Here is a 20,447-nt window from a genome sequence, read left to right on the forward strand (position 1 = left end):
CAATACTGCCTGTTTTTGGGGTTCCTTGACAACTTTGCTAAACCTCAATACAGATTCCAATAGGAATTGTCATGGTCCGTGAAAGTGAGTAACCCTAAGTCCATGGAAAGCTTCCCATCCGTGTTCAGCAACAAGATGTGCTCCGCGGGTCTGGTATTTGCATTCCAACTTATGGCATCCATCAGTTGCATAAGAAAAGAAGAATTTTAGTTCCACTCTAAAACCTCATATTACTCTCCTTTGACTTTATCACTTCCTAATTTTTGCAATTATGCTACAAATGTGGATTTGGTTAAATACAATATATTGCTCTGCTCAGATGGCTGTACACCATGCAATCCCAAATAATGTACCTGTTGATTGCACATTGCTTTTTTGAAAAAATATTAGGTGACCCTATACTACTAGCACATCCGCTCCCATGCTGCGTGAGCCTGATATGTAAACTGATATTTCTCTCCATGTATGTTGTGGAAGTTTGTTATAGGGGATGCTGTCCTAGACTTGACTAATAAATCCATGGCATGCTGGCACTGTGCCTACGGGCCTTGACAGTTCTCAATCATTGCTACAATTTTATTTTCTTTTAAGAGGCTTAGAAAGTTTGTGATACAAGGTTAAAGAAAAAAAAACATTCGCCTTGTTTTCCAAAACTACAGCAGCCCTATGTCAGTCCTGCTTACCAGCTTACACGGGTCATAATATGTCTATATAGTGCAGACAGATTCCAGGGTGCTGTTACAACGGGGTACAGTGAAAATATTTAAATGACTATAACACTTAACACGTTTTAAAACATACTGGTGCAGGGGGAGTAGAGGGCCCTGCTCTTTTGAGCTTATAGTTTGTTGGGTGGTTAAGGGGAAGTAGGACAGAAGGGTACAACTCTTCCCTCTTGCATCTGCGCTGGCTATTGACACAAAGCGCCGGGGTGACGTCATATCCCCGCGCTCTGCATCATTTGTCGGCGCATAGCGTTTAGGGAGCACGGAAGCCCCTAATGTCGGGCTGGTTGGAGGGGGATTGTACTGTCCTTAACCAGCCCTGCTCATCGGTCACCCCATACCCAGACCAGCGCAATGCCCACAAGGCGCCGGTTGGGGACAGTACAATCGTGCAGCTGCCTCTACACTCCTCTGAAGACCGCCCCCCAGGGGAGGTGGCCTCGCTGATCGCCCCTCCCCTACATAGACGCTGCTATTTTTTAGGGGCTTCGTGGTGAATGATTTTGCTGGTAGCAATGTAATTCACCACGGGGCCCCCAGAACCCTGGAATGGTTTTCCTAAATGTTGGGCTGGTGAGGGAGATCCGTGATCTCCCCAACCAGTCCTGGAGGCTGCTGCACCCTAGCTACGGCCCTGATTCACAACCACAGCACCTGTGACAACTTTATGCTGATTAGAACCTGTCTCATACTCCAGTAAAATAAGGATTCTGCCGCGAGCGCCGCTGTAATCTTTACAAATGTGTTGTGTTAGTATTTTTGGTCTCTTTGCCAGGAATTCTTTAATCAGTATAAGTGACGTGTGACATTGCCACTTGCTCGTGATAAGGTGGGGTCTGCTTTCACTGGGCATATGACCAGCGCCTTAGAAGCCGATCCTTCTTTTGATCTGAATTTGTCCCAGCGGAGGAGTTTGCACGTCTGTCCGGAACATGAAGCTTTCTCTCCTCTTATTGTTCTTTGCCTTATTGTTCTCTTTCTCTACAACGAAGGAAGAAAAAGCACAGAAAGGATCCAAAGTGAAGAAACACAAACCCCCCAAAATCAAAGAAGAAGACAACGTCCTTGTCCTAACAAGTTCCAACTTTGGACGGGCCCTGAAGGAGAATAAATATCTATTGGTCAAATTCTGTGAGTGATATTTCCTGAATTGCAAAAAGTTAATTTTTTTATTGATCAAGTGATGCCTGATGTGGGATTAGTAATAGTCAGCATCCTAAAGATAAGACACATCTCTAGCTATCTAAGGATCATTGGAGTTGGAGTTCCATGGATGCTGTAAAATACCTACCAATAGTTAATGGATTAATGCCAACTAATATTATATGTTTCTAAACGCTATTTAAACACATTTTTCAATTGGCAAGGATAGGGTGTTAGTCATTCTTGTTGTGACTTTTACAATCTGTTAGGCCTTGACTTGGTTGATGGGAGTTGCAGCAGCTGCAATGTTAAATGAAGACATCATTTTAGTGCAAACACACGCATTCACATATCTTCACCTGTAATATGAACAAGAAAATGACATTGTATAAACAGGCCAGACCCACCATATGGGTTTTAGGGGGTAACATTTACCACAAGGGTCTCTCCTATGTAAGTACATGCAGGCAGGCAGGGGATAAAAGCATTATTTTCTCTTAATGCTGACATGCCATATGTGATACAGGCATATAGCCACGGTTTATGTAATAATACTTTTCTTGTTTATTATTCTGTACGTTTTGGGATATCTGTGGACAGGAAACAGACCTGGGTTTTTAACATTAGATTTACATAATTCATACACAATTGATTCATACTTAGAAACCAGTGGCATAACATTAGGGTTCTCAGGAAGTATGGGCATGGAAGGGGTAGGTGGGCAATTGACCTCGGATTTGCCCAGACAGTAACATACTGCCTATATTAAGATTATTATATATAATAATGCCGTAGAAGTTGAATTCTATGTAACACAATGCAGTGTGCCTGAAAGTGTGGTGTTAGCTTGTCTTTGTACAAATACTTGATACGTTCTGTTGATTTCATTGTTTGCTGTATGATAAGAACACTATTCTGATGAATTATAGCCGAAGTAGCTAATGTTTGAATATGTTCTCCCGGTGACCTTGTATAAATTGATTGCATGGTCTCTTTAACGTGTTTATTTGGACTTGTCCCAAATTAAGGCCACATCGACTATAACTCAGAGAGTTCAAAGTACAGCGTGTTAGCTTGTTATACATACAGTATGTAGAAACAGCATTATCATTATTTTGTTAACTATTGTCATTCTTTTTCTTTTTAATACATTGAATATGTACTATGCAAGCAGAGGTTAACGGTGAATTGTCATAGTCCATATAGTTCCTATATATAGAACATATTAATCATGTTTTTTTTTATTTATTTTGAGACACAGTGAGAAATTACTGCATTATATGTAGTCCATTGGTTATCTTTAATTACCTACAAACTAATTAATAGCCAGCCATTCCACAAACATCATCATACGGATGCTTATTTAGTATCATAACGTTAACTTTTAATATAATTAAACATTATGCACTCTGTTCCCCATAACCCCCAGCTAATTAATGTTATTAAAATAAGATATATTTTGGCTTTATTCCAGATGTTGCTTTATCTGGGCCTTCACAAACAGTGAAAGAAGCATTCTCTATAGCTGCAGGTCAGCTCATGAAAGAGTCATCGGATGTTAGGTTTGGTCAAGTTGACATAACTCAAGAAAAAGATCTTGGAAAAGAGTTCAAAATAACGGAATTTCCTACGATGAAGCTGTTTGTTGGTGGCGACAGAAAAAATCCTGTAGACTGTAAAGGTAACCGCATGTCTCAAATCATATAACTCCATAAATGAGTCTGCTACATTCTCAGATTTGGGTGGATAGCTTTGAAGAGTTTATTAGACGTCAAGCAATTCAAAAGAAATTTCGCACTTGTTAGCTATGTATCAATGAGGCACTTCTGTTGGTAGGAATCATAAAGTTACTTAATTCATATATGAAACATCAGTTTGGGTTATTAAAAATACAGAAAAAAACCAAACCTTAGCTGATACCATGGTTAGCTGACTTTGCCATAGGGGACACAATGTGATTCTCAGATGCATTGAAAAATAGGTTATTAACAACAAACACTAATCTCAAAATGTGTACTTCATTTTTTTATTTCACTCTTAAAAGAACACTTAATACAGTATTTTTCATGGCTCAAAATCTAACAAAAGATATATAAAAAAAGTCTTAATGTGAAATGATATAAAAGGGAAACACTATACCTGTATTCTGTTTGAACTTTCTTATCTGTCTACTTATAATATGTACCTTTTTAGTGCAATTAGGGAAAATTAAAATGACGCTGTTTCGCATCTATCTGTCTACTGTGTAACCAGCTGTTTTTTCAAACTATATTTGGAAACCTGATAATTTGGGTAATTTATGTGGAATATAATAAGGGACAATAGCTAGACAATTCTAATCAAGAGCAATTGTCTAAATGTGAAGAACTCACAATCGACACCAAGTACATAGCGCTTTGTCCCATAATTATTCTTCATAAATATGGTCCTTCATTCTGACAATTAGTAAACAAACAATAGACTTGTATAGACTTTTGAACAGGTTCCTCTGGTTTTCTGCATTTAAGGTGTGAGAACTGCATCTGCTTTTGTTACGTGGCTGAAAAGACGAATGGGGGAGAGCTCCGTATTCCTTAACACAACGGATGAGTTTGAGTCTTTCATCCGGTCCGATAAAACTACTGTAGTTGGTTTCTTTAAGGTATGGAACAAATATTTCTTATATGCTATATTAAATTACTTTCATTATTACATAACTGTACTTAGAAATATTGAGTATAATTGTACAGAAAAAGCAGTCAAGCAAATGCACTTATTCTATCAGTTGGTTCAGTCGATTGTCATAGCCAAAACATGGCGTTTGTCTACTATAAAATGCCCCCCAAATGCAAACATTTAGCTATTTCAAATATTTAAAATGTCTATCTTATGAATGACCACAACACCATTCAAACAACCTCATTCTTTTTTTCTGTATGGAAGCAGAACCTGGAAACTAAGATGGTAGAGCATTTTTCTGACGCTGCTAAAGATGTCCCAGAATTTCCCTTTGCCCGGGTCAGCAAGGATGACATATTATCGCACGTTGGGATTACCACAAATATGGTTGCAGTTTACAAAAAGGTAATTTGTTTTCTATGTATAGTTTAGCTTGGTATACCAAAAACCACAGACATTCTATTTTGTTGAAGCCCAAGGTGAACAGATGATCCTGTGGTAGGGCCAAAGTGGACACCAGGTCCCCAATCTTCATTTGGGTTTTCAAGGAGTCTGAAGTCTTCAAGGATGACTAGTGGCCAAAAGGCACAGCCCCTGCTCCCTCCAAAAAAAGTGGATTAAGTGGGGGGAATTAAAAGATAGGTGCACAGAAGGAGCCAAAGTTACTCAGTATGCTCACCACGTTTATACAAACGTTTATTCAATGCAAACCTAATCAGGGAACTCTGTGAACAGCTCAAGCTTCAATGCATCCTCAGATTCGAGTAACACACGAAGTTGATCTTAGACATATGGTTGTCGTTTTTGGGATTCGTTTGTTTATCATAAATAATGTTTAGCTAGTATCACTGAGGCACAATAAGCAAAAAGGCCCACATCTAGACTTGCCTTTACACTTGGGGAGATAACTAAACATGGAAAATGTAGTAGATAGACTCCATGTTATTAATACTATTCCCCCAGCCTAAAATAGATAGTAGTATGTGAGAAGCCATCAATACTCTTCCATAACATTATCCAGCAAAATAAAGTAATAGTAATGTTGCCCCTCCTCACATTTTGGCTTTGTCAGGACCCATTTTTAAGTGTATTAAAAAAAAGGTCAAGAATATCTGCCCTTGCTACCTTCCTTTTGGTCATAGAGGAAAATAGTTATCTGAATGGCTAACTGACTATTACCATGATCTGCAAGCTTTAAGTAACCGGTTCCTATATTATTATTCTCTTTCTGAAGGATAAGCCTGTTCAATATCTAATATCTGAGGAGGAGGTTAAGAGCAAAATTGATCTTGTTCGACTAATACGAACCTATGTCATGGACCTGGTAACAGAATACAATTTGGAGGTAATTATTATCTTTTATTTTATGTCTATAATATAAATATACTTGGCTATATCCATTAATACCTATGAAAAGCTTATTATTAACAGTCCCCGTACTTAATACCGACATCCATGTGATGTTGGAGTTTCCAGATACACGTACTCCGTCCATATGCTATATGTAGGGAGCTCTGTGATGATGAAGGTATAGACCAGGGGTGTCCAGCCTGCGGCCCTCCAGCTGCTGCAGGACTACATCTCCCATACTCCTCAGCCAGCCTCTTAGCTGAAAGAGCATTGTGGGAAATGTTGTCCTGCAGCAGCTGGAGGGCCACAGGTTGGACACCACTGGTACAGACCTTACCACTGTCACTTAATGGTTGGTCAGCTAGGGGACCACTTTATCAAACTTAACATCTGGCACCGGTCTGGAACCACATGGTAAACTACAGTGTTCTCTGGGCACCTGCGTAAAATGAATTTACATACAAAAGATTGAAAATCCCACTTAGGGGGGGGGGTTTCTCCTTGAATCAAGATGCTGGTGGACTGTTGTGTGTTCCTACATGTGTCGCTAATTTTCCACGTAGAGTAAAATATGGTAGGATGAGGATTTCCTTTTCACTTACTATGAAACACCCCCCAGCACCTAGCAATGTGTATATTTTTGTATCCAGTTTTTTCTTACGGTAATATTCTTTAAAACATACGGTAACATAATTTTACATATGGTAGACAAACTGGGATGTATTTAATCATTTACTCAATCTGTTTTCCTTACAGACATCCGTAACTATTTTTGATGTTCCCATTGACAATCACATTTTACTTTTTGCCTCCAAAAAATCTGAAGATTTCAGAACAATCTATGAAAATTATGAGCAGGCAGCCCTGGAGTTTAGGGGAAAGGTAAGTAATTGTCTTTCATTTGTGTTAATTTTAGATTTTGTCTAAACAGCATAGTTTTACACTGTCAAGATTTAAAAAATAAATGCTTTGGGAATAGATAATAATACATACATACAGACACGGGCGTAGGAACCGGGGGGGGCGGGGGGGACGGATCCCCCCCAGGAAATCATGCGGGGGGGACCGATAATATAGAAATCCCCCCCAGGGTGAGTGCACTCGGGTGCAGCTGTGAGGGTGCTCACAGCTGCCCGATCGGCAGCTGCAGCCTGCAGGACTGGTTAGGGAAATCCGTGATCTCCCCAACCAGTCCTGCAGCTGCATTAAAGTCACACTCACCAGCTGTCTGTAACTGAGCGCCGGGGCGACGGGATATGACGTTTATATCCAGCCCCGGCGCTCAGCAGAAACAGCTGTGCGCAGCCGCACTGCACAGACTGCGAGCGGCAAACAGAAGGAAAGTTAGAACAGAAATCAGAAAGGAGGAAGCAGGAAGCAGGAAGGAGGAAGAAGGAAGAGAAAGCAGAAAGGAGGAAGAAGGAAGAAAAGGTAAGATTTGTGGAGAACCAAGGTGGGTGGATGGTTGATTATTGGGGGGTCTGATGTGGAGAACAAAGGTTGTGGGGGGGGGTCTGATGTAGAAAACGAAGGTTGTGGGGGGGTCTGATGTAGAAAACGAAGGTTGTGGGGGGGGTCTGATGTGGAAAACAAAGGTGGGTTAGGGGGGTCTGATGTGGAGAATGAAGGTGGGTGGGAGGGGGTCTGATGTGGAGAACAAAGGTTGTGGGGGGGTCTGATGTGGAGAACAAAGGTGGGTTGGGGGGTCTGATGTGGAGAATGAAGGTGGGAGGGGGTCTGATGTGGAGAACGAAGGTGGGGGGGGTCTGATGGTAGATTTGTGTGTGTATATACATATGATAAGGCATGTGTATGGGCACTTGGGCAGGCATATGTGTATAGGGCAGCTGTGTATATGTGCGTGTATGTGCATACGTCTGTATGGGCAGTGTATATGTGTATGTCTGTATGGGCAGTGTATATGTGTGTATCTGTATGGGCAGTGTATATGTGTGTATCTGTATGGGCAGTGTATATGTGTGTGTATGGGCAGTGTATATGTGTACGTCTGTATGGGCAGTGTATATGTGTGTATCTGTATGGGCAGTGTATATGTGTATGTCTGTATGGGCAGTGTATATGTGTATATGTGTATGGGCTGTGTATATGTGTACGTCTGTATGGGCAGTGTATATGTGTATGTCTGTATGGGCAGTGTATATGTGTATGTCTGTATGGGCAGTGTATATGTGTATGTCTGTATGGGCAGTGTATATGTGTACGTCTGTATGGGCAGTGTATATGTGTACGTCTGTATGGGCAGTGTATATGTGTACGTCTGTATGGGCAGTGTATATGTGTACGTCTGTATGGGCTGTGTATATGTGTATGTCTGTATGGGCAGTGTATATGTGTATGTCTGTATAGACAGTGTATGTGTGTATGGGCAGTGTATATGTGTATGTCTGTATAGGCAGTGTATATGTGTGTGTATGGGCAGTGTATATGTATATGTATACGTGTGTATAGGCAGTGTATATGTGTATGTCTGTATGGGCAGTGTATATGTGTACGTCTGTATAGGCAGTGTATATGTGTATGTCTGTATGGGCAGTGTATATGTGTACGTCTGTATAGGCAGTGTATATGTGTATGTCTGTATGGGCAGTGTATATGTGTACGTCTGTATGGGCAGTGTATATGTGTACGTCTGTATAGGCAGTGTAAATGTGTATGTCTGTATGGGCAGTGTATATGTGTGTGTATGGGCAGTGTATATGTGTACGTGTGTATAGGCAGTGTATATGTGTATGTCTGCATAGGCAGTGGATATGTGTACGTCTGTATGGGCAGTGTATATGTGTACGTGTGTATAGGCAGTGTATATGTGTATATGTGTATGGGCAGTGTACATGTGTATGTGTGTATGGGCAGTGTATATGTGTACGTGTGTATAGGCAGTGTATATGTGTATGTCTGCATAGGCAGTGTATATGTGTACGTCTGTATGGGCAGTGTATATGTGTACGTGTGTATAGGCAGTGTATATGTGTATATGTGTATGGGCAGTGTACATGTGTATGTGTGTATGGGCAGTGTATATGTGTACGTGTGTATAGGCAGTGTATATGTGTATGTCTGCATAGGCAGTGTATATGTGTACGTCTGTATGGGCAGTGTATATGTGTATGTGTGTATGGGCAGTGTATATGTGTACGTGTGTATGGGCATTGTATACGTGTACGTCTGTATGGGCAGTGTATGTGTGTATATAAGGAGTGTATTTGTCTTATAGTGTATATGTCTGTGTAAGTATGTGCAAGGGCAGTGTATATTTATGGGGAGGCATGTGTGTGTGAGCAGTTTATGTATGTTTGGGCAGGCGTGTATAAGGGTAGTGCATAAGTGTGAGTACTGGCAAGTGTGTATGTGCAGGCAATTGCAGCGTATACGTGTGTTTTTGTGGGCAGGCATGCGTAAGAGCAGTTCATATGTGGGTATGAGCAGGCATGTCGTACTTAAAGGGAAGATTATGATTCCCTGTAACACATGTTTAACCCATTGTGTGTGTGTACGTAAGTGTGTGCATGCGTGTGTATGTTATTCAAGTGTTTAAGTGTGTGGATATGTTCCTGTGTGTATGACGTGTTAGGAGTCTTAGATGGTTCCTTCAATACATCATAGTAGTCTCTGTGGCCGTGTCCAGTGGGGTCCATCTGTGGTTGTAAGATTTGTCTTTTTTTGTGAGTTTCTGTGGGAATTTTCTCCCATTTATCTAGTAGAACGTTTTATGAGCTGAAGGCGATAAACCAAGACATTTTGGACAACACTATGCTTCTAACTTTGTGGGAACAGTTTTGGGGATCATGACTGTGCCCCAGTGTGCAAAACAGCTACTTTGCACCATAACCACTACAGTGCGTTGGTTGTAGGGTCTTACTCTGCCTGCAGTTAATAAAATATTTCTATAAGAGTATTTAAGTGTTGTCTGCTCCCAGACCACAAATGCGGAAAGGGTTAATTGCATCATTGTATTTCTGTAGGATCTTTTGTAAAATTTTGGCAATTGTGCATTACTTAAAGTATTATTACCAGTTGTTCTAAGTGAAATAACTGAAATATAGGCCAAACTTTTGGTTAATTTTCTTTGACCTGTTTGTTTAATAAAGAGCTTGTCTGTGAAAACTGAACATGATACTTTTTTTGTGCGGAAATTGTACACACACACCACACATACATTTATATAAAATTTGCCATGAACAATTCCCAGTTTACTGAACAAGAATATACCCTACCAGTAAAAATGCTATCCCCCCCAGATTTTTAGGGGTTCCTACGCCCATGCATACAGACTAACTAATAAAGATGTTTGAAATACCCGTGATTAATACAAACCAAGTTTAAATAATCACTATTGGTCCTGCTTACAGCAAGATCCTTCCTGGGATCCATTATTTTGTCCCTAAGCCTATATCTGGTGAGTTGGGTAACATCGGTCTTGAAATACCAGTTTAAGAAATTGCCCCAGAAATTTGACAGGTCAAAAAAAACTATCATATACAATCAATCTTAACATAATATGGCATCATAACGTCATTTGTTCTGTCCATGTCAAAATTTGAAGCTTATAAATTAATATAACACCTTATTAAAAAAATATCTTCTGTATACTAACCTTAAACCTTATTTACCAGTTGGTCTTTGTTTACGTTGATACGGACGAAACTCGCAATGGCCGCATTTTTGAATATTTCCGCATCACGGAAGTCGATACTCCTGCCATCCGCGTTTTGAACCTGACCAGCGATGCGAAGTACAGAATGCCAGCTGATGAAGTCAATTTTGCAAACTTGAAGAATTTCTGTCAGAACTACTTGGATGGAAAAGCAAAGGTGATACATACACGAAAATTAGCAAAGCAATGCCTTTTACATGAATAAACCCTCTGTATCTCTATAATAGTATAGAATACATTAAGTCCCCTTTGAAAAAAGATGTACCCGCAACTGAGTAAAGAACTCTATCTGGTGGGTTCAACCTAAAAGCAGCTCCATAAGATTCAAACTATATTAATCAGTTTTGTTCATGTGCCTACCACACTGCTATACGTTCTAAAATAATGTCGATATAAAAGTTTTACTAAGTTGAAAAGCTAACAATATATAAACTACAGTCAAATTTGGGGTAAAGCCAATCATCCTAGATAACAGAAGTGTCCCTCTTGACCACTGAGTTGCCCCCAATCTGTGAAGCAAATAGCCCTTAGTAGATCTGCCATTTTTAGTCTTTCTTCTGAAGGTCTAGCCATATAAAAACAACAAACATTTCTAGGAATTTCTATAGCAAACCAGCATCTGTTTTGTTTCGCATGGCAATCAACCATCCCCTGAAAAATCAATCAGGAGCCAAATAGTAATTTCTCATGGGGTGAGTGTGTTCATTCAACGGCACTTGGTTTAATGATGTTTCTAGTTTCTGCATGTTGTAATAAAGGTGAAACAGCAACTTTAAAACATTGGAGCGAGACTCCGTATTCCTAAGGGGTTTCCAGTGGTTATCAATAAACTGATAACATATAAATAAATATGTTCAATGCTTATCTTTATCAGCAAGTTGAGATTTTACTTATAGATTCGCCTACATTTCTAGCCTTCTCTGATGACCACACCAGCTGTTTTGCGTACATGATTTTTGCATAAAAGAAGTAAAATTATGTTTATTTTTTTAAAACAGCCCATAACGGACAGTGAAGAAATTCCTAAAGACTGGGAAAAACATCCTGTAAAAGTACTTGTGGGGAAAAACTTTAATCAAGTGGCTTTCAATAAAACTACTAATACCTTTGTTATGTTTTGTAAGTATATGTTTTTTGCCCCCCCTTTCTTGTCTCACGCCCATTTCTTCTTGAATAAAGTAAATATACCTCTAACGGTAATTAAAAAAATATTTTTGCATCAAATGGGGTTTGCAGGCTTTCCATTTTTTAATGCAGGCTTGCCATTTGTTGTTTCCAAAATATTAAAGGATTGGGTTAGACTACACTGCAACCAAATTAATGTATTTTTTAATTACATTTAATAATATATTTTTTTCTTTTTCCTAGATGCACCATGGTCTGAAAAGTGCAAAGAACTATTTCCTGTATGGGAGGAGTTAGGAAGGAGATACCAAAACCATAAGAATGTGACAATTGCCAAAATTGACTGTACAGCCAATGATATTAAGCTCATAGTATTGGATCGCTATCCCTTTTTCCGGTTCTTTCCTGCTGGGTCAGATATAACGGTATGTTTTTTTTCATATTGTAATGTTTCAAAATGAAGGGCCCAATAAACCACGGCGAAACAATCTCAAATGAGAAGGATATTTAGTGCCATAGCCTCGGTGAAGCAGATCGGAAGATATACACTTGACAGTTGTGTTTGACTATTTGGCTAAAGGGACGAAGCAGGGAAGCGAAAAGCTAATTTGTGCAAGAGCAGGAAATATGTGAATAGCAAAGAGTTGGACGAGGGAGGGTATGGTGGCAGATAGCGTAGAGTGACCAAATGTCCCCATTTGTGTCAACTGGTTAAGGATTCTGTCCCCGAACTACTGTTAAAGTGACAGCAGAATTTTATTTCTCCTAAGGAAATCATTATCGTATTTGTCATAAAATTAAGGTTTCCACAATCATTCTTTTAAGAGATTAAGCAAAAAAAAAGTGTGAGAGTTAGTGGGGTCCACCCTACCAATCCGTGATTTTTGTATACACGTTTTGAACCATGTTTTAAATTATTCTTTTTCAACCGTCTGTCTATTGTTAATACCTAGTCGTCTTTGTATCTATCTATCTATCTATCTATCTATCTATCTATCTATCTATCTATCTATCTATCTATCTATATCTATCTATCTATCTATCTATCTATCTATCTATCTATCTTTATATGTTTGTTGCTACATCTTTTTCATTGACTTCTTGATATTGCTAAAGTACTTGCATGTTTCTACACTAATTTTCTATTTTTAAGACGACTATTCAGTATACAGGAGAAAAGACCATTGAAGCTTTCACAGAATATGTAGAAAAACACATTGAATCGGCAAACAAGAACGAAGATGACCAGGTAATTTAAAGTAGATTTTTTTTAAATATTAACCAAAAATTTTCTTTAATGGTACGGCATTTTATTCATGTATGTATGTCATGTTACAAGAAATCTTTCAGTATTTTTAACTATTTAAACTTGGTTTATAATTTTCTGGCGGAGAACTAAAATTAATGACTTACTGCCACCATTAGAACAACAGATGTGTTGTAATGTAACTTGGATATTTTTCCAAATCCTCCACTTTGCAGCTTAGTAAACTAAATAAACTCATGTAATGATGTTAATTACACAATAAAATAAGGTGTACATTAAAATCTACATTATATGTATGCCAAGAAGCAGCCATTTTAACTTCCTGTTCTTGGGGGTTGCATGATTTATTTCAACCCAATAATGCAGATATATTTCTTTACACTTTATAGTTCTACATGCTAAAAAGCCCCATGAAGTGTTTCAGATATTTATATATATATATATATATAATATGGAACTTTACATGTATCTGTGTTACCAGGGTACCAAGTTATTGAGTTACCTTTTAAGTTAATTTGTTTTGGCAAAGCTTGCCTACAAGTACAACGTACATCCAAACAAATACATTTTATACTGTTGCCAACTGACATACTTGACAACCTACCCCACCTAGTATTTACATTCACTAGAAATAAAAGATTATCATCCAATAACAATCCATATGTGGCTTTCTAACCCCTACGCTTGATTGTTTGAAGCATTGACGGTGTTGTAATATCAAAAAATCCATAAGGTTAAGAAAAAAAATCCGAAAAGTTAAGCATATCGTTGACAACCACTGATTACTGTCCTTTTCAAGTTAGGGGCTCTTTCACCCAATGTATTTGGCAGCAAACTCCCCATAACGTATTGGTTCCCTGACCTAAACGTTCTTCCTTTGCACATATCAAGGCTATAGGGCTTAATAAATTGGATGGTTAGCGAGGGAGTCAAAGTATTTGGTAAACCAGGGCTCTATTCTGTGATTGTTTTCTGTGAAAGCGAAGTTGTATGTGGAGTCTCTTCTTCTGCCTTAAAAAGCAAGAACTCAATGAGGGAGACAGGAGAGGCTAGCCCTGCTCGATTCATCTCTTGCTCTGCCCGCTGCTTGTCCTGATCTGAGCCCATTTTGGATAGCCCCATCTCCATGTATAGGCCGACTTGCCCCACTAATAATCCAAGTCCTCCCTATTCTGTTGGAATGTTTATTCTGAGAAAACTGGAATGACCCTAACTTCTGTCTATACCATACCGTGACCATTTAAGTAAAATATTACTATACAGGTCAAGCTCATTGAAGAGGGCACACAAAGAATGTATCAGTTGAAAGAGAATAATGGGTGTCGTTTGAACCAGGGGCGTAGGAACCGGGGGGGACGGGGGGGACAGATCCCCCCCAGGAAATCATGCGGGGGGGACCGATAATAGAGAAATCCCCCCCAGGGCTGTGTGAGGTAAGTGCCCTCGGTGCACAGCTGCCCGATCAGCAGCTGCAGCGTGCAGGACTGGTTGGGGAGATCACGGATTTCCCTAACCAGTCCAACATTAAGGGCACACTTACCGGTGTGATCACTGAGCCCCGGGCGATGGGATATGACGTTTATATCCCAGCCCCGGCGCTCAGCATAAACAGCTGTGCGCAGCCGCACTGCACTGAGAGTGAGCGGCAAACCAGAAGGAGAGGATGAAGAGAAAGCAGAAAGGAAGAAGAGAAAGGTAAGAGATGTGAAGAACGAGGGGGGGTCTGATGTGCAAAACGAGGGGGGGGTCTGATGTGCAAAACGAGGGGGGGGTCTGATGTGCAAAACGAGGGGGGGGTCTGATGTGCAAAACGAGGGGGGGGGGTCTGATGTGCAAAACGAGGGGGGGGGGTCTGATGTGCAAAACGAGGGGGGGGTCTGATGTGCAAAACGAGGGGGGGGGGTCTGATGTGCAAAACGAGGGGGGGTCTGATGTGCAAAACGAGGGGGGGTCTGATGTGCAAAACGAGGGGGGGGTCTGATGTGCAAAACGAGGGGGGGGTCTGATGTGCAAAACGAGGGGGGGTCTGATGTGCAAAACGAGGGGGGGTCTGATGTGCATCAGACGAGGGGGGGTCTGATGTGCAAAACGAGGGGGGGTCTGATGTGCAAAACGAGGGGGGGTCTGATGTGCAAAACGAGGGGGGGGTCTGATGTGCAAAACGAGGGGGTGTCTGATGTGCAAAACGAGGGGGGGTCTGATGTGCAAAACGAGGGGCAGTGTATATATGTACGTGTGTATGGGCAGTGTATATCTGTACGTGTGTATGAGCAGTGTATATGTGTTCGTGTGTATGGGCAGTGTATATGTGTACGTGTGTATGGGCAGTGTATATATGTACGTGTGTATGGGCAGTGTATATGTGTACGTGTGTATGGGCAGTGTACGTGTGTATGGGCAGTGTATATATGTACGTGTGTATGGGCAGTGTATATGTGTACGTGTGTATGGGCAGTGTACGTGTGTATGGGCAGTGTATGTGTGTATGGGCAGTGTATATGTGTACGTGTGTATGGGCAGTGTATATATGTACGTGTGTATGGGCAGTGTATATGTGTACGTGTGTATGGGCAGTGTATATGTGTACGTGTATATGGGCAGTGTATATGTGTACGTGTGTATGGGCAGTGTATATATGTACGTGTGTATGGGCAGTGTATATGTGTACGTGTGTATGGGCAGTGTATATATGTACGTGTGTATGGGCAGTGTATATGTGTACGTGTGTATGGGCAGTGTATATGTGTACGTGTGTATGGGCAGTGTATATGTGTATGTGTGTATGGGCAGTGTATATATGTACGTGTGTATGGGCAGTGTATATCTGTACGTGTGTATGGGCAGTGTATATGTTTACGTGTGTATGGGCAGTGTACGTGTGTATGGGCACTGTATATGTGTACGTGTGTATGGGCAGTGTATATGTGTACGTCTGTATGGGCAGTGTGTATGGGTACGTCTGTATGGGCAGTGTGTATGTGTGTATGGCCAGTGTGTATGTGTGTATGGCCAGTGTATATGTGTGTATATTAGGAGTGTATTTGTCTTATAGTGTATACGTCTGTGTAAGTATGTTCAAGGGCAGTGTATATTTATGGGGAGGCATGTGTGTGTGAGCAGTTTATGTATGTTTGGGCAGGCGTGTATAAGGGTAGTGCATATGTGTGAGTACTGGCAAGTGTGTATGTGCAGGAAACTGCAGCGTATATATGTGTTTTTGTGGGCAGGCATGCGTAAGAGCAGTGCATATGTGTGTGTATGAGCAGGCATGTCGTACTTAAAGGGAAGAGAATGATTCCCTGTAACACATGTTTAACTCAGGGGCACCTTGGGTTAAATCCAGGCCTATTTCTGGTTAAAATGAGTGTGTGTGTCACTGTATGTAGCATTTGGACACAAGAGAATATTGCGGGGTGCTACTTGGTCTAGGGCATCACTAATACAAAGCGCCACGTGTTAAATCTACGGGTAGGCAGAGTAAGTGAATGATGTGTTTGAATGCGTGTCTGGGTGTGATAGCGTATGTTTGTGGGTATGTTATTGTGCACATCTGTTTTTGTGGGTATGTTAGTCTGTTTTCAGGTGTGTTATAGTGGGCATGTGTCTAGGTATATTAGGGTGGGAATCTTTTTGGGTGTATTATTGTGTGTGTGTGTATGTTGGTGTGTATGTATGTGTATGTTATTCAAGTGTTTAAGTGTGTGGATATGTTCCTGTGTGCATGACGTGTTAGGAGTCTTAGATGGATCCTTCAATACATCATAGTAGTCTCTGTGGCCGTGTCCAGCGGGGTCCATCTGTGGTTGTAAGATTTTTCTGTTTCTGTGGGAATTTTCTCCTATTCATCCAGTAGAACGTTTTGTAAGCTGAAGGTGATAAACCAAGACATTTTGGACAGCACTATGCTTCTAACTTTGTGGGAACAGTTTTGGGGACGGTCCTTTTCTATTCCATCATGACTGTGCCCCAGTGTACAAAACAAGGTCCATAAAGGCATGGTTGCAAAAATTCCCCACAGAAACTCTCCAAAATCTTGTGGAAATCGTTCCCAGAAGAGTGGAAGCCGTTATAGCTGCAAAGGGGGACCAACTACATATTAATCTCTATGTATTTATAATGCAATGTCATAAAAATCCCTGTTGGTGAAATGGTCAGGTATACCCTACCAGTAAAAATGCTATCCCCCCCAGATTTTTAGGGGTTCCTACGCCCATGGTTTGAACAATGTATAAACAACGACACCTTTATTGTCTACATTTGTTTTTCAAAAAGTAGGGTACGTCCTGAAACCTGAGCAAATAATGTTCTGTAATACAAGCAAACCTCTCCACGGCAACCAAGACACAACGTATATATGGCACACGTGAAGCGGTTTTGTAAAAAAAAAAAAAAAAAAAAAAAAAAAAAAAAAAAATTGTTCATATATGCTATACATATTCTACCCAAAAAGTAAATATATACTTTGAAACAGTATATATTCCCCTTCAGCTTTCATTGTTTGGTCCAAAGAATAAATAAAACATGAAAAATCTAATACGGCAATCATTTCGCAACATCCACTTTTAACGGCCGTTACATTGGTGGGCCATTTAACTTTGTACTGTTTGTGAAAACCTATTAATTTAAGAGGATATGTCATTTTTATCAAATCCTACATTTTGCAATTCTATGCACTAAATAAATCTATATAATGTTGTTTACAGAATAATATTAACTATTATGTTTATAATAAAATCCACATTACGTGTATACCATGGGGCAAGTGACTTAATGTACTTCTCCCAAGAACTATGTCATTATTCTCTTGCGTCTTGTTAAGTTGCCGATTACATGAATACATTTGTAATTTTTTTTGGATATGTTAATGAAGCTTATAAAATGTGTGCATAGAATATATAGGAAAAATATTATTTTGTGTAGTTACATAATTAAAAAAAAAAAGACAAACTTCTCTTTTGGTTAGACAAGTAATTGTATTTTGGTTTCTATTTTTCTTGGGGAAGGGAGTACATTTTGTATGTATGATATTTTGTTGGATATCAGTGCTAGTCACTACTAAGAGAAGGAATCAAGTAGACTTGCGCTCCTATTATCATAATTATGCATTTTAATAGACTTAAGGATGGTAGATGAAGAGCCATCTCATGTTGAAAAAAAGATAGTTCCTTACCTTACATTGCTCCGGACATTTTTTGAATATAAAATGATGCTGTGAAATGACCCAAATATAGGATAGGTGAACACAATCCCATGAAATCCCATGAATTTAATGTAGTTTCTTTGATTACAGCAAATGACGCTCTATACTGATGTAGTTTATTGACATTTGTAACTCTGTTTCTGCTTCATGTCTTGTGTTTTTATAGACCTCTCGCGAGACGGCTGAAAATGATGGTGAGAGACAACAGAAAGAAGAACTTTAGCTACATTACCTGTTTTCGTATTACCATCTTTCACAACTAAATCTAAAATAAAAAGAAAAAATAAATACATCTCTGTGTTTTTCCAGCTTGTATTGTCTATTAGGGTAGTTGGGTGTTTAAGTGGCCAAGGGTTTTATCTCCCTCCATCCATTTTGTCTCCAACCCATCCTAACGCTTGTAATATTGGCATAGTATATTTTTTAGATTTTGCTAATTCAGTTGTTACTGATTCAGAAGTCCAATTTTGCAGTTATTAATTTACTTAATAATACTTAATTTGTATTACTATAATTTATGATTATATTTAAAGGTTTGGGGGCAATTAGCTATTTTCACAGAAAACAAGGAAACTTCTAGCTGTGCTAATGTAATTGTAAAAGGGGTTTCTAATGACCAATTAGTCTATTAAACTTGGATTAGCGGCCACAATGTGCCATTGGAACACAGGAGTGATGGGAGTGATAAAGAGCCTCTGTACTCCAATGAAGACAACCCATTAAAAATCAGTTGTTTCCAGCTACAATAGCCATTTACAACATTAAAAATGTCTACACTTTATTTCGGATCCATTTCATGTTATTTTAATGGACAGAATTTCCTGTCCTTTAAAAAACATTTAGAAATGACCCCAGACTACTTGACCCCAGACCCCAGTGATATATTTTATTGGGCTGACAGTAAAAACCCATATGCACACAATAACATTTCTACATATACTAACATTCTTACACATACCCATACTAACATACACAAACCAACATATGTCTTTACACATACAGTAACATACAGACACACTAACACACTTACAAATAACATACTTACAGACACTAACACAGGAGAGCTGGGCCTGAGAGTGTGTCGCGATGCCGGCCTAGCACCATGCCCAGCCTGGGGGGTGGAAGTTAGAAGAGCTGTTGTTGGGGCACCCCACAGGACAATGGGCTCCCCACAATGTGTGAGCCTCCATGATGCCAGTGAACCTACCCCTTCATGCAAAAGAGCACAATCATAAGAAAAACTCACAGCCTTACCCCCAGGGAAGTAAACTATATCTAAAGATCCACCACAGCATCACAGTAAAGCCAACAGATAAAGGAGGAGCTGTAGTAGCCATGAACACATTCAGGAAACGTACATACAGCTTATGGCCTTCACTTATAACAAAAACCTACCATCAGAACTCGCAATAGACTGTAAACAAATCATGTGAACTTATCAAAGGGTTTTCAAAACATGTCTAGCAAAAACATCAATATTTCTGGACGGTCCATTTCCACGTGTCTATATGCTTAGCTGCAAGCTGAGTAACACTCATTTTACTCTACAACGGTAAGCATTCTTTCTTTGATCAATGTCAATACAGTATAGAAATGTTCTAATTTAATGTCGGTACCTCAGAAAAGACAATATTTGAATAAGGTTATATTGTCAATTCAATGGCAAGACCACATTCTTTGGCACCAAAGAGCAAATACAATATTTCATTAGATACTGTGTTATCAGAGTAGCTGCTTCTAGCACGGGAACTCCTTTGAAGAATGTGGGACATACACGTATGTAACATAAACGCATGAAGTTGGTATATTAATTGGCTCAAGGGAGCCTGTGGCATTATTCTATACATCAACAGATAAGCCTGTTGGACTGGCTTGAGTAATTAACCCAGAGATTCTATAAGAAGCACAATAAAAAAAATCTTGAAAATACAGTAAAATCCCAAGTGAAAGACGCACATGTGTATAAAACATTTGCTTACTTTATAACTAAAGTTACACGGAAACTTTAAATCTAGTTCCGAGTACTTGATAAGGTTTATTAATAATAATAATAATAATATAACAAAACCGTGATATGAGTGCCTTTTCCATTCAAAAGTTTTTTTTTTAATTTTCCAGTAAAAACTATTTGTTAATTATAGACGGTACCAACAAATTGTAATAAACCAGCAGAGTATAACTTGTTTTACATCATAACCGGTGTAGAATGGAAAACACAAACTATACGGAAGTATACAACTACTGGTCTTGGAATAAATCCTTTGAAAGTAAATAAAACTCCCCCATTTGTTATAGAGCAAACAA

At 39.5% G+C, this 20,447-nt stretch overlaps 1 protein-coding gene across 1 annotated transcript; it reads left to right on the forward strand.

The window, feature by feature from the left end:
- The first annotated feature begins 1,191 nt into the window (after positions 1-1,191).
- Positions 1,192-18,435, forward strand: PDILT (protein disulfide isomerase like, testis expressed). The gene is made up of 11 exons (XM_053470781.1): positions 1,192-1,856; positions 3,343-3,549; positions 4,376-4,509; positions 4,794-4,931; positions 5,761-5,871; positions 6,633-6,758; positions 10,511-10,708; positions 11,550-11,670; positions 11,920-12,101; positions 12,830-12,925; positions 18,310-18,435. The coding sequence occupies exons 1-11, from the start codon at positions 1,658-1,660 to the stop codon at positions 18,364-18,366; spliced, it is 1,569 nt and encodes a 522-aa protein (XP_053326756.1). The 5' UTR covers positions 1,192-1,657; the 3' UTR covers positions 18,367-18,435.
- Positions 18,436-20,447: the final 2,012 nt, after the last annotated feature.

This window comes from Spea bombifrons, chromosome 7 (assembly GCF_027358695.1).
Source record: "Spea bombifrons isolate aSpeBom1 chromosome 7, aSpeBom1.2.pri, whole genome shotgun sequence".
Lineage (NCBI taxonomy): Eukaryota > Metazoa > Chordata > Amphibia > Anura > Pelobatidae > Spea > Spea bombifrons.

What these genes read in the sequence shown, in the direction of transcription:
- PDILT (XM_053470781.1), top strand. Translation starts at nt 1,658, where the DNA reads ATGAAGCTTTCTCTCCTCTTATTGTTCTTTGCCTTATTGTTCTCTTTC. An exon ending in ATATCTATTGGTCAAATTCT is followed by an intron (nt 1,857 to 3,342) that starts GTGAGTGATATT and finishes GCTTTATTCCAG; the next exon opens with ATGTTGCTTTATCTGGGCCT. An exon ending in TAACAGAATACAATTTGGAG is followed by an intron (nt 5,872 to 6,632) that starts GTAATTATTATC and finishes TTTTCCTTACAG; the next exon opens with ACATCCGTAACTATTTTTGA.